The sequence below is a fragment of the Penicillium antarcticum genome (assembly GCF_028974205.1).
Source record: "Penicillium antarcticum strain IBT 31339 chromosome Unknown utg000001l_segment0_segment0, whole genome shotgun sequence".
Lineage (NCBI taxonomy): Eukaryota > Fungi > Ascomycota > Eurotiomycetes > Eurotiales > Aspergillaceae > Penicillium > Penicillium antarcticum.
The window spans coordinates 382,845-394,383 of record NW_026695299.1 but is presented as its reverse complement, the minus strand read 5'-3'; the positions used below and the strand labels follow the sequence as shown (position 1 = coordinate 394,383).

Genomic DNA, 11,539 nt, shown 5'->3' with positions numbered 1-11,539 from the left:
TTTGAAGAAAACGGTTCAACGCCAGACTAAGTCTTTACAAAATGTGACAAGCAGAATGAGACAATCAAAAGACGACACATATGAGCCGAGCTGGATGATCAACGCGAACTCAATAGTTTTTATCATTCAACAAATCCAGAAAGAGCCTATCGCTGAGGCACGGACAGTTATTGACCCTGGATTGCTTAATTCACGCGTTCTGATACCCACACTAGAGAGGACCGCCCCTGTGAGCTTAAGTACGAATATACTACGAGACCAAACGGTCATTGTGCCAAACGATTCACGGTATAATTCAACGAGTCGTTTGCCCAGTGTACTTGCATCACCAGAGCATCAAGAGGCACCATCCCAGACAGATGCGAACTCTTTCAGAGTGTATCAAAAAGACAAGGAGACTATAATCCGTGATTATGGAGATAACAGTAGAGAGATATATGAACCAGGCTCTTCTTCATCCTCCATTCAAGGAAACACCAGACATAACCACAGCATGTTTTTACCTGTACCACCTTTCGTTGTATCAGATTGGCAAAAGGGGCATCGAAGGAGACCTGACTCTGGAGAACAGCTTTGAAACTACGCATAAACCTTTCATATATGATTTGAATAGTTTCCAGATGCAGATCGCAAGAATGTTGACCTAGCCTCGAAAGTCAAGCCCCCTAGAAATGCATAGCTTTTTGGAATTGCGGGAAATTTTGCGAGCTAAAGACCATGGCCCATACAATTCATACATTAAATCGAGGTGGTCAAGCTTCCCGAAGGAGATGAGGCCAGAAATGAGGAAGACTTTCCACTGCTTTCGAGGTATCTTCTCGATCTCCCAATACAAAAGACTGCGTGAGACTTCGAACTCCTATGCTTGCATATATTTTATGGGCCAAAACGCAAGGTTACTTGTAACGATATATACCAGAGACATTTATATATACTAGTCCTCGTCGAATCGAAGGATATCCGTATACAATAGTACTGAGGGAGTCAATAGACATGATTGATTGATTGAAGAGCTGAGAGGCTTGATATACAAATAGCGGGGAATCGAGTACATGCTGAATAATCATGTACCGGAATGTGTTACTGGAATTCTCAGTTCGACAGTATTACTAGTACGACATAACGTCAGGTTGTATGAAGCGTAACGGTGACTAGCACGTGACTAAGGCATTCGCAGAAACAGCAACAACAAAGATTAAGCGAGATGTCTATTGTGCTACTATTAAGCAATTCTCAAATTAAACTATAAGATCATAGACCATATAATGGTGGTGCTATATTCTATGTAAATGATATGTATATTTTGGAAGAGGACCCGAAAAAGTGGAATGGGAAGATACTTTTGGGCACCCATAGGTAATAGCAATTACTATCTAATGTCTAATTAATCGTCATGCGATCAATCATAGCACCTGAAGACAACGCGTATTCCCGGTTTAATAGAACGTTTACAATGGAGGAGACAGATAAAGTGCTTCTGCGGAATATGCGTATTACTAGTAGTTGTGTTGGATTGGGCGTGCAAGGAAGCTTCTACGGAACAAGATACACTCAACCCAATCATCCTGCATATTTCTATGGAATTAGCTTTTTAGAGCAGCACTTATTGGCAGGAGGGTCAGTCTATCCAATAGGCGCCAAACACAAATCTGAAATTGTGATAGGACTTGATACATGCGTGATACATGTGCCCATCGAGTTCGTGACAATAATGTTATGCGAATCAAGGTACTGGCAAAAAAACCCCTTAAGTTATTTCTTCAAACTAGGACTAGCAGTTAGTCCTAGCTTAGGAATAAAAATAGCAATGATATATATAAAGGACCTTTCAAATTAAGCTAAACATACTCGATATACTGATTTATTGAGTTAGCAAGATAACTTCTTAATTCAGCATCTAATTGATTAACAAAATCATTCTAGTCGACCTCCACCCACATTCCCTTTGGCAACATAGTGACAATGTATTCTCTAGACGAGCGATAGAAGATATCAGTGTTGGAGAAGAATATCTGGACTTGCTCTTATATCTTGCTTTCACTGAAAATGGACGCGCCGAGCTCTCGTGCAGCGTTTTAAAGCTGCCATATATCGCTTTCTATCACTAGATAAGCATTATTCGGAAGCGGCGAGCCCCGACCGGAAACACATCGGCTTTACAACAAAAAGCCACGCACAATCGTGCCCTGTTCACCGTCACCTCGACTTACTCCGTAGAGCCGAAGTATAGCCGTTCCCCGGATGAAGTCATGCCTGACTAAGCCGACAGCTCTATCAGAACCTCCCGAGTACCTGGTCCTGTTCTGTACTTTTGTCACATCGCTCAAGTCAAGATCTTTTCTCACTTCCCCGTAGATTGTCATGTCTTTCTGAGCATGGGGACTGTCATTCGCTCGTGCCCACCAGCTCCGCTTTCTGGAGACTCAAGATTCCCTTTTCGAGCTCATGCTGTTGACCTGCAATTACTGCCTCTGACTGGCTCGTCGTGATTGCGCCCCTCTCTTTTGTGTGCGTTGGCAATATCATTCAATTCCCTCAAAAAATAAGAGAAAAAAATCCTTCCCCCCCCCACCCCCAAACAATCCTAACCGCGATCTCTTGAAGAGTCCATCCCAATCCCAATCCTCCAATCTTCCACTCTCCCAATCTCTCCTTTTCATATATATCATACACACATACACCATACATACTCTGGTTAGAACCCTCCGAGAAAGACAAAAGGACAATCCACAAAACCCACATACCCTCCATCCCCGACAACATGTCTCGCCGACGAACATCACACAGCGAGATGAACGAGGCCCTCGCCTACCCCTTCATGCAGTCAAACGCCCAATACCAGAACCAAAACAACCATCACCAGCCTCAACCTCACCTCCCTCCTCCGTCCCCTCCCCGCCGCGGTCCCATCGAAGGCCCCAATGGCCGTCGCCTCATCCGCCGCGTCACCTGGCGCTCGTCAACCTACAAACTCATGGCCTCGCTTTGGGTGCTCGCCGTTCTTTACATCGTATGGCTGGTCCGTGACCTCTTCTACCTCCCTGTGCCGCCTGCCGAGTCTGCCCCGCCCCAACAGTAGCTTTAGCTTGAGCTGCTAACGGCGTCCACTTGGGTTGGTCGGGTCTTGGACTAGTGGGGGAAGGGGGGGGGCTTGGTGGGCTTGGTGGGGGGTGGGCTGGCATGACATGTTTGCTTTCATCTCTTGTTCTTTGTTCCTGTCTCGTGCCTCCTCATGGCCTTTCTCTACACCGGACCATACTGGGATGTTGGTTTGGAATAGGACGATTCTTGGGTGTGGAACCGCCATTCCAGTCAGGAGTGTGAGAGCGCATCCTGCTCCTTTCCCTCTGGGTCTGTGTTTGTCGGGTCGGCGCTTACACGTGCTCCGCTTCATTTTTTCTTCCACACTCATCCCACTCTCGCACTTACCCGTGTATTGCCGGATTTTGTCTTCGGGGATTCTCCGGTGAATGCCATTGGGGTTGGGGCCGCATTGACGGATCCCTCGTTCTCGGGTCTTGCCTCGGCCCGCGTGACGTTTTTGCTCTATAGTCCTTTTTGGATTGAGATGCAGATGAGGTCTGTATGTTTGGCTTGTTGGGCATGCAGATACCCAATTAGCGCCTAAGAACTATGCAGCTTGGATTCTGTTTTGCATTTTGCCTGCGCTTATCTGCGTTTTTGTGCGTCGTTGTGCGTTCTTTTCTGCATTTTCCATTCTCTTCTCTGCATTTACTCTTTTCTTTGTTTATTTTTCTTTTCTTTTCTTGTTATTTTGTTTCAGCACTGCATGTTCTCAGCGTTTGATAGTTGTGTCAGGTCAACCGCCTGTACATTCCATTTATTTTTGTTTTCCTTTGTTTGGGCGGCTCCATCTCTGCATATACAGGCAAAAGCGGGTTTTAGAATGTGTTCTATGTTCCTTAATTCTTAATTCAAGAATGAATATATGATATCACATCTATACCTCGTGCGCGGGGCATCGGGGAAGCAGGGAAGTGGGGCAAAAATGTGACATGCCCGAGGCTATTCAACTTTTCATTTCGGCAATATACATAACTTCCTCTATATTCATTTCTCTTCTTTTTATCATAATTCTTCATCTGCCTTTAAACGTGCAGAGCAGAGGTCTCACCCTTGGCAATGACAGCCGCGTATGGCTTGATGGCAGCAGCCACCTCGGTAGAGGTGAACTTCTCAACCTGCTGGGGAGCACGGCCAACGAAAGTGCTAGCATCGAGGAGAGTCTCGAGCTCGGGGATAATGGGATTGAAGAAGGCAGTGCGGCGGATACGCTCAATGAGGTCGTTGTCCTTACCCTGCTTCTTGACGTTGTCGGCAGCCTGGTGGGAGAGGACACCTGTATGGTATTAGATTGGGATCTAGCGAGTGGGTCGCGAGACTTACGGATCTCCTCGTGGGCATCCTGGCGGGAGAGACCCTTAGCAACACAGGCCATGATGATGTTCTCGCTGATATAAAATTAGCAAATGATTTTCAATTCAAAGCTGGAGACTTACGTGGCCATGAAGGGGAGCTCGTCGTTGACACGGCGCTTGATAACCTCGGGGTAGACGACGAAGCCGGAGGTGACGTTGTCTATAGAATTTAGTCACTGTTCCTAGTTCACATTGATACTCTAGAGAAACTCACTCAGGAGAATGAGACAGGCGTCAGCGGACAGGTAGAGCTCAGGAATGCTGATACGGCGAATGGCACTGTCATCCTAGTAAAAGTCAGTACGCGTTCTACCTCAGATCGGCGGTATACTTACGAGAGATCGCTCGAACCATTGAGCGGAATAGGTGTCCAGACCATCCTTGGGGAGGTTCTGCAGGTGACGTCCGAGAGAGCACAGACGCTCCGAGCGCATAGGGTTGCGCTTGTAGGCCTGCAAATAATCAGCCACAAACCTTAACTAAACGATGAAGGAATCATACCATGGCACTGCTGCCAATCTGGTCCTTCTCGAAAGGCTCCTCGACCTCCTTGAGCATAGCAAGGTGACGAATGTCAATACCGATGCGCTCGCAGGTGGCACCGAAAGAACCAAGAGCGTTGCCGACATCAACATCGATCTTGCGGGAGTATGTCTGACTGGAGATGATGAAGGCAGAGCTGAAGCCGGCCTTCTCGGTGACGAGCTCGTCGAGGCTCTCGACCTTGGCGTGGTCACCGTTGAAGATCTGGAGGAAAGAAGCCTGAGTACCGGTAGTACCCTTGACACCACGGAAGCGCAGGTCGTCACGGGCACGCTCGAGGTTGCGCAAATCCATCAGCAGATCCTGGATCCAAAGGCAAGCACGCTTGCCGACGGTGACCAGCTGGGCGGGCTGACCGTGGGTGAAACCCAGGCAAGGCAGGTCCTTGTACTGCTGGGCGAACTGGGACAGCTTGTCGACAACAACGGCCAGCTTGGGGATGAGGATGTCGAGACCATCGCGAAGAAGGATCAGATCGGCGTTATCGGTGCAGTAGCATGAGGTGGCACCCCAGTGAATAATACCGGCGGCAGCAGGGGCGACCTGTCCGAAGGCGTGGACGTGGGCCATGACGTCGTGTCGGCGGCGCTTCTCCTCCTCGGCGGCAACGGCGAACTCGTCATCCTGGATGACCTCGTGGGCCTTCATCTGATCGAGGGCCTCCTGAGTAATGGGAAGGCCAAGCTCTGTAGCCAATTCAGTCAATTTGGATGCTCTCTTCAACAACATCCGATTTCGGTCATAACTCGACATTCTCCCGTACCTTTCTGAGCCTCTGCGAGCCAGGTCCAAAGCTGTCTCCAGGTGGAGAAACGCTTGCGAGGAGAAAAGAGATACTTCATCTCGGTGCCTATCAATTGGTCGCGATTAGTATCTATACATTTTCCGGGGTTGCCCCTCATCGAGGGGTATGGTTCAACTTACTCGCGTATCGCGAGTTGAGGGGGGTCTGGTAGACATCGTTGCTTCCGGACATTCTGTCGGTAATTTCTGAGGACTCAAAAAACAAATTGAGTTACAGGATGGACGTATAGACAATGATGAGGCAATGTGCGAGCAGGAAATTTTGCCGCAGCCCGATTAGCGGGGCTTATCAGTCACGTTATCGAGATCTACAGCTATCACGTGATGGTTGGATGGAAAAGGTACATTTGCATTATAATATTAACTCGTATAGTATGCTCGTTATGGATCAAGACAGCTGTGCTAGCTGCACTGACAGGCTGGCCTTGTCGTACTTGATGTACTTGCCACGACCCTTGTCGATTTCGACATAACGATCGTAAAAGCGCGCATACAGAGGCTCGAGAACAGTCTGTAGCTCCCGAGTCAGCACAGTGCGCACCTCGCGTTCCATGTGGAGATTCTTGTGCCGAGAAATCATGTCGTCAAAGCTTGCATTGAAGGATTTGAACTTTTCCTTGATCGCATCTCTGTCCTTGGACGACAAACTCTTGACAATGGCACTTGAATCAGTCGCACCTCCAGAACTGGCTCGTGCTCCGGAGCGGGATGTGTACTGAACATCGAGGAGGTACTGGGATGTTTCCTTCCATGCATCGAGGTAAGTGGATGTTGCACGCTTGCGGAATGTGTCGATCCTGGCGATGCTGTCGGGCGCACCCAGGTAACGTGCCAGTTCTGGATTCTGTCGGATTGATCGGTCGACAACGCAGAAAACGTTTGACAAGAATACACCAAGTGCGGCCTTGGATCGGTGGAATGCCCTACCACGAGCTTCTAGAGAGGTCATCAAGGACTCGATCATGTCCAGAATGAAATGTGAGAGAAGAGTACCGCTATCCGGACCCACATCCAAAGGAGCGCTTCCCCCGGCATTGGCTCTGGTACGCCAATTTCCATCTCCTAAGGACGTCAAGATAGACGCTAATGGACCCGAGTAGCCAGTCAATGTGGCCAATGAACTCATCACTTCTTCCACAAGTGGCACAGATCCGCCGTCTGGAGGAAGTGGTGTGGTAGCAGCTTTGCGCTTCGTTTCCTCGAGCAATTCAGAGAGGGACGACTTCGCAGTATCGCGGACAGGTCGCAGGGCCTCGATCAGAAGACTCTTCAGTTCCGCAGATTTAGAGTCAATGCGATACGACATTGCCGTCACAATTTCAATAATCTCAAATGCCAGGAAGCAATCTGTCATCAGATTGGCCTTGATGTAGGCATTGAGTTCACGCAATGTTTTCGAGTATTCGCTCATGGCTGAGAGGAAGGTAGCCTGCAATGCCAAACCTTGTTGGTCTCCGGTAAACATCTCGGTAATACTCTTGTGCTCTGTAGTGATGAAGCCCTCCAACGCATTGGAGTAGATACCGATACCATTGGTACCTTGTTTGTAGGGGCCATCGGTCGGTCGACGTTTAACAGTATTCAGAGATGCAATGGACAGGTTCTGCAGACTGCTTTTGATATAGGGTCCTCGTGCCTCAGCATATACCTTCAGCGCGGGGTTCTCCCCCTTGCCGCGCTGTGGTCCATAAATAGATGCGGAGCCGACTGCTGCGCAAAGAGGCGCTAAGTGAGAGATAGTTTCTTCGGGGATGGATGGGAAAGGTAGGTCTAACAGAGAGTTGTATTAGTTTGGGCCTTGTCAGTTGGGTGGGATGCGTACCTTTGGTCAGGTAATGTAGGGGTTCGATCGTAGTAGAGTGCTGGCTCAACTCCTGCCGTAGCATTTCTTGGAGTTTTGCACTACCGGTGTTAAGGAGCGCATTGAAGTCGGAGATCGCATTCTGGTTGGATCGAAGGTTTGTCGTGCTGAGGTCGACCAGCGCCTTTTCAACACGTTTCATTGCCGCCAAATACTGGGTGAGGCCGGAGCTCTGCGGTCTGGGTGGGGGGGGGAGGGGTCGGTCAGTAATTCGCAGCTCACATAGAAGGATTGCGCCACGTACCCTGCGCGGATGATGCCATCTTCTCGGTTCTTCGCGTCGAGGGGCTGACGCAGGCGATCGATCGCATCGTTGACCTTGTCGATATTGCTGTTTGTAATTTGTAGGGATTGGGTGTTGCTGTAGATAGGGCCAATGGCTTCCTTGACGACTTTCCCGCCAGTCTCTAGGCGTACCATGGACCCTTGGATCTTCTTTGTGAGGCGGTTGAGCTTCTCGAGGTTGGCGTACAACACCTCAACCTCGGCGCTCTCTTCGGCGTAGGCAGTATTCCGACCTACCATGGTGACAGTCAATCAAAGCAATTAGAGACCATGCCCGAGACGGTCATGTCTAGGGTAAAGTGTAGGTATGAAGTGGCCCTCCGACCTCTGATGATAAGCTCCCCAGACAGTTTGGCACGCTAGTCCCAAAACAGCCCGGCCCGTGATACCGGATCACGTGCATAGAGCTTGAAAGTTGGCACTTTTTGGGACATATACAAGGCCAATTGATTTAATGTAAGTATTTATTTGATCATATGAATACTGCAGATCAGATGGCGATTAACCAGCTTTCAACAGATTACAGTGGCATGATGTTGCAGCGAACTGTTGAGCAGCAATTACGTCATGGTTGATCGCCAGGCCCCGATTCGTACAGTGGCTTGGAAAAGTAGGCAGGGTTAACTTTTTTACCTTTTTCTTTCTCTCAACGGACCTGGATGCTGCATGCCTGTTCCATTCGACACTCTCCCTTCGTGACAATGGGCGCTGCGAGGGTAACTGGTCTTAAATGGACGGTACCCCCGGCCGCCCTAGCTGCATATACTGCGGGGGAATGGTCTCACCCCAGAGCGAAAGCGCGCTTCAGTGCCTCCAAGCCTCAATTCACGAATGATTTCAAGTCTAATCCACCGTCAGACGACCAAGAGAAGGACTATGGCTCCATCTGGAATAACATTGTGCATAAGCTCGACGGAGTTAAGCATACTGTTGGCTCAGCTGAGTGGGTAGACGTGGGCACTATTACCAATCTCATCATCCCGGACTGGGCACGATATATCCCAGCTACAGCCCAAAAGCTCCAACGAGAGCTTTCTCTATCTCCTGGGTCCTTGGCAGATGACATCTGGAAGGAGGCGCAGGACCCGGATATCAACCCTGAAATCCTGCAAGATGCCCAGGTACGCGTGAGCGGTGATCTCTGCGACGAGGAACAGGTGTTCAGGCGTCATCGGCAAAAGAGAGTCGTGAAGGCATTAGCTTCATACCTTGGAATTGCCGAGGAGGACATCCATCCTGACGATGTCCCAGTCATTGCCATGTGTGGCTCGGGTGGTGGCTTGCGTGCACTTGTTGCGGGTACAGGTTCGTACCTTGCAGCGCAGGAAGCAGGACTGTGGGACTGTGTCACCTACACTGCCGGTGTCAGCGGTAGCTGCTGGCTGCAGACTCTGTACCACTCGTCGATCGCGCATCGGGATTTCAACAAGCTGGTTGATCACTTGAAGAACCGACTTGGTGTTCATATTGCATTCCCACCTGCAGCTCTTAATCTGCTGACAACTGCCCCGACAAACAAGTACCTTCTTAGTGGTTTTGTGGAAAAGTTGAAAGGCGACCCCGGGGCGGACTTCGGGCTGGTGGATATCTACGGATTGCTCCTTGCAGCGAGACTGTTGGTTCCGAGAGGAGAGCTTGGAGTTTCGGATCGAGATTTCAAGCTGTCCCACCAAAGAGTCAACTTGATGGATGGTGCCCATCCGCTTCCTATTTACACGGCGGTTCGCCATGAAATCCCCGTTCTCGATGAAGAAAACAACAAGGATGAAAAGAAGCCCACTCCTGAGCAGCTGATGAAGAAGTCGCGGAACGAAGCATGGTTCCAGTGGTTCGAGTTTACTCCCTACGAATTCTTCTGTGAAGAACTCAATGCCGGCATTCCTACCTGGGCACTGGGTCGCCACTTCAAAGCAGGTCGCTCAGAGGCTACTTCCGAATATCTCCCTATTCCAGAGTTAAGAGTCCCCGGCCTGATGGGTGTTTGGGGAAGCGCTTTCTGTGCAACCTTGTCCCATTACTACAAAGAGATCCGGCCTCTTGTCAAGGGTCTTGCTGGCTTCAGTGGTGTTGATTCCCTCATCCAGGGCAAGAACTCAGATCTGATCCGAGTGCACCCTATTGATCCTGCAGGCATACCAAACTATGTTATGGGTATGAAAGATCAGCTACCAGATTCCTGTCCAGAATCTATCTTCCGGAACGACCACTTGCGTCTTATGGACGCAGGCATGAGTAACAACCTCCCAATTTACCCACTTATTCGACCCGGACGTGATGTCGATGTGATTATTGCCTTTGATGCATCTGCAGATATCAAACAAGAGAATTGGCTTTCCGTCGTGGATGGATACGCCAAACAGCGTGGCATCAAAGGCTGGCCCGTCGGTGCCGGCTGGCCCAAAGCGAACGCAAGCATCGAGGACGCCGAGAAAGCCCTGCGTGAGCCTCAGAACATCACCGACGACCAAGCAAACAAAAAACTGAACAAGGCCAAAAGCCATGACTCGAACAAATCAGCCTCCGATCGAAAGGCCAGCGCCAGTACAGACTTAGGCTACTGCAACGTTTGGGTCGGCACCACAGAACAGCGCACCTCAAACGAGGAACCTCCACCATCAAAACGACTCTTTGATCCTCTTCATAACGAAGACCATTCGGAGTCAGATTTCCATCTTATGCGCCCAGATGCCGGTATCGCCGTCGTCTATTTCCCCCTACTTCCAAACCCGGATGCATCAGGCGTCCCACCCAAACCTCAAGTTCGTCCTCGTGCAGCAGCTCACTCTATGAGACAAGATGCCTCCCAGACCAAAGACCCTGAACAACCCCTCGCCCCACACCCCAACTCGATTGATCCAGAGGTTGATGATTTCTTGTCCACATGGAACTTCATCTATACGCCTGAGCAGATTGATTCGGTGGTTGGTCTTGCCAAGGCCAACTTTTCTCATGGCGAGGAGCAGACCCGTCGTGTTATCCGCGCTGTCTATGAGCGGAAGAAGACTGATCGATTGAATAAGGAGGCGCAGGAGCATCGGAAGCAGATGGAGGGATTTGTCCCTCTGTGATATCAGCACCCCCCAATTCAACGCTTTCTATCACTATCTTCAACACTTCAAGGTAGCACGAGATGACGCATTTCCATCTCTACATTTACATACCCAACCTTTCCTTTTCATATTTCCTAATGTCTTCGACTAGATAGAATCATACATCTAGATTTCATCTTTCAGCGTCTGGTATATTTCCATGTGTGTATAGAACAGAGCAAAGGAACTGTGACAATATCATAATCAGATATCGGCCTACTATCAAGTATATAATGCCGACCTTTGGCTTTAGAGAGGAAAGAAGCTAGAAACAAGTTAGCCAATTTTATCAAACAGATACTAGGGGACCTATAAACCTGATAGGTCAGGTGTTCACCTTCCAAATCGGGCCAACACCCTCTATCATCACCTTCAAGCAAATACAAACTACACCCCGCCCAAATAGTCTAGTGGTAAAACGCGACAACTAGCTGCAGCGCAGAAAGCCTACAGCGAGGATGCGAGCAGTCCTGCGATTTCCCACTATCCTCCAGGGGTGCTTTTTCCCCCCTTACTCA

General features: G+C 49.4%; 4 protein-coding genes across 4 annotated transcripts; 2 read left to right on the top strand and 2 right to left on the bottom strand.

The window, feature by feature from the left end:
• Positions 1-2,761: 2,761 nt before the first annotated feature.
• Positions 2,762-3,079, top strand: N7508_000158 (uncharacterized protein; the record flags this gene model as incomplete). Its single annotated transcript, XM_058458243.1, has 1 exon — positions 2,762-3,079. One exon carries the CDS (start codon positions 2,762-2,764, stop codon positions 3,077-3,079), a length of 318 nt encoding a protein of 105 aa, XP_058324465.1.
• A 1,030-nt stretch (positions 3,080-4,109) lies between these two features.
• On the bottom strand, positions 4,110-5,958 carry ade13 (adenylosuccinase ADE13; the record flags this gene model as incomplete). Its single annotated transcript, XM_058458242.1, has 8 exons — positions 4,110-4,360; positions 4,408-4,472; positions 4,521-4,599; positions 4,654-4,726; positions 4,775-4,891; positions 4,941-5,668; positions 5,746-5,832; positions 5,907-5,958. 8 exons carry the CDS (start codon positions 5,956-5,958, stop codon positions 4,110-4,112), a joined length of 1,452 nt encoding a protein of 483 aa, XP_058324464.1.
• Positions 5,959-6,174: 216 nt separating this feature from the next.
• N7508_000156 (EXO70 family protein) lies at positions 6,175-8,172 on the bottom strand (the record flags this gene model as incomplete). Its single annotated transcript, XM_058458241.1, has 3 exons — positions 6,175-7,556; positions 7,609-7,826; positions 7,892-8,172. The coding sequence occupies 3 exons, from the start codon at positions 8,170-8,172 to the stop codon at positions 6,175-6,177; spliced, it is 1,881 nt and encodes a 626-aa protein (XP_058324463.1).
• A 461-nt stretch (positions 8,173-8,633) lies between these two features.
• N7508_000155 (putative phospholipase A2 (PlaA)) lies at positions 8,634-11,000 on the top strand (the record flags this gene model as incomplete). Its single annotated transcript, XM_058458240.1, has 1 exon — positions 8,634-11,000. One exon carries the CDS (start codon positions 8,634-8,636, stop codon positions 10,998-11,000), a length of 2,367 nt encoding a protein of 788 aa, XP_058324462.1.
• Positions 11,001-11,539: the final 539 nt, after the last annotated feature.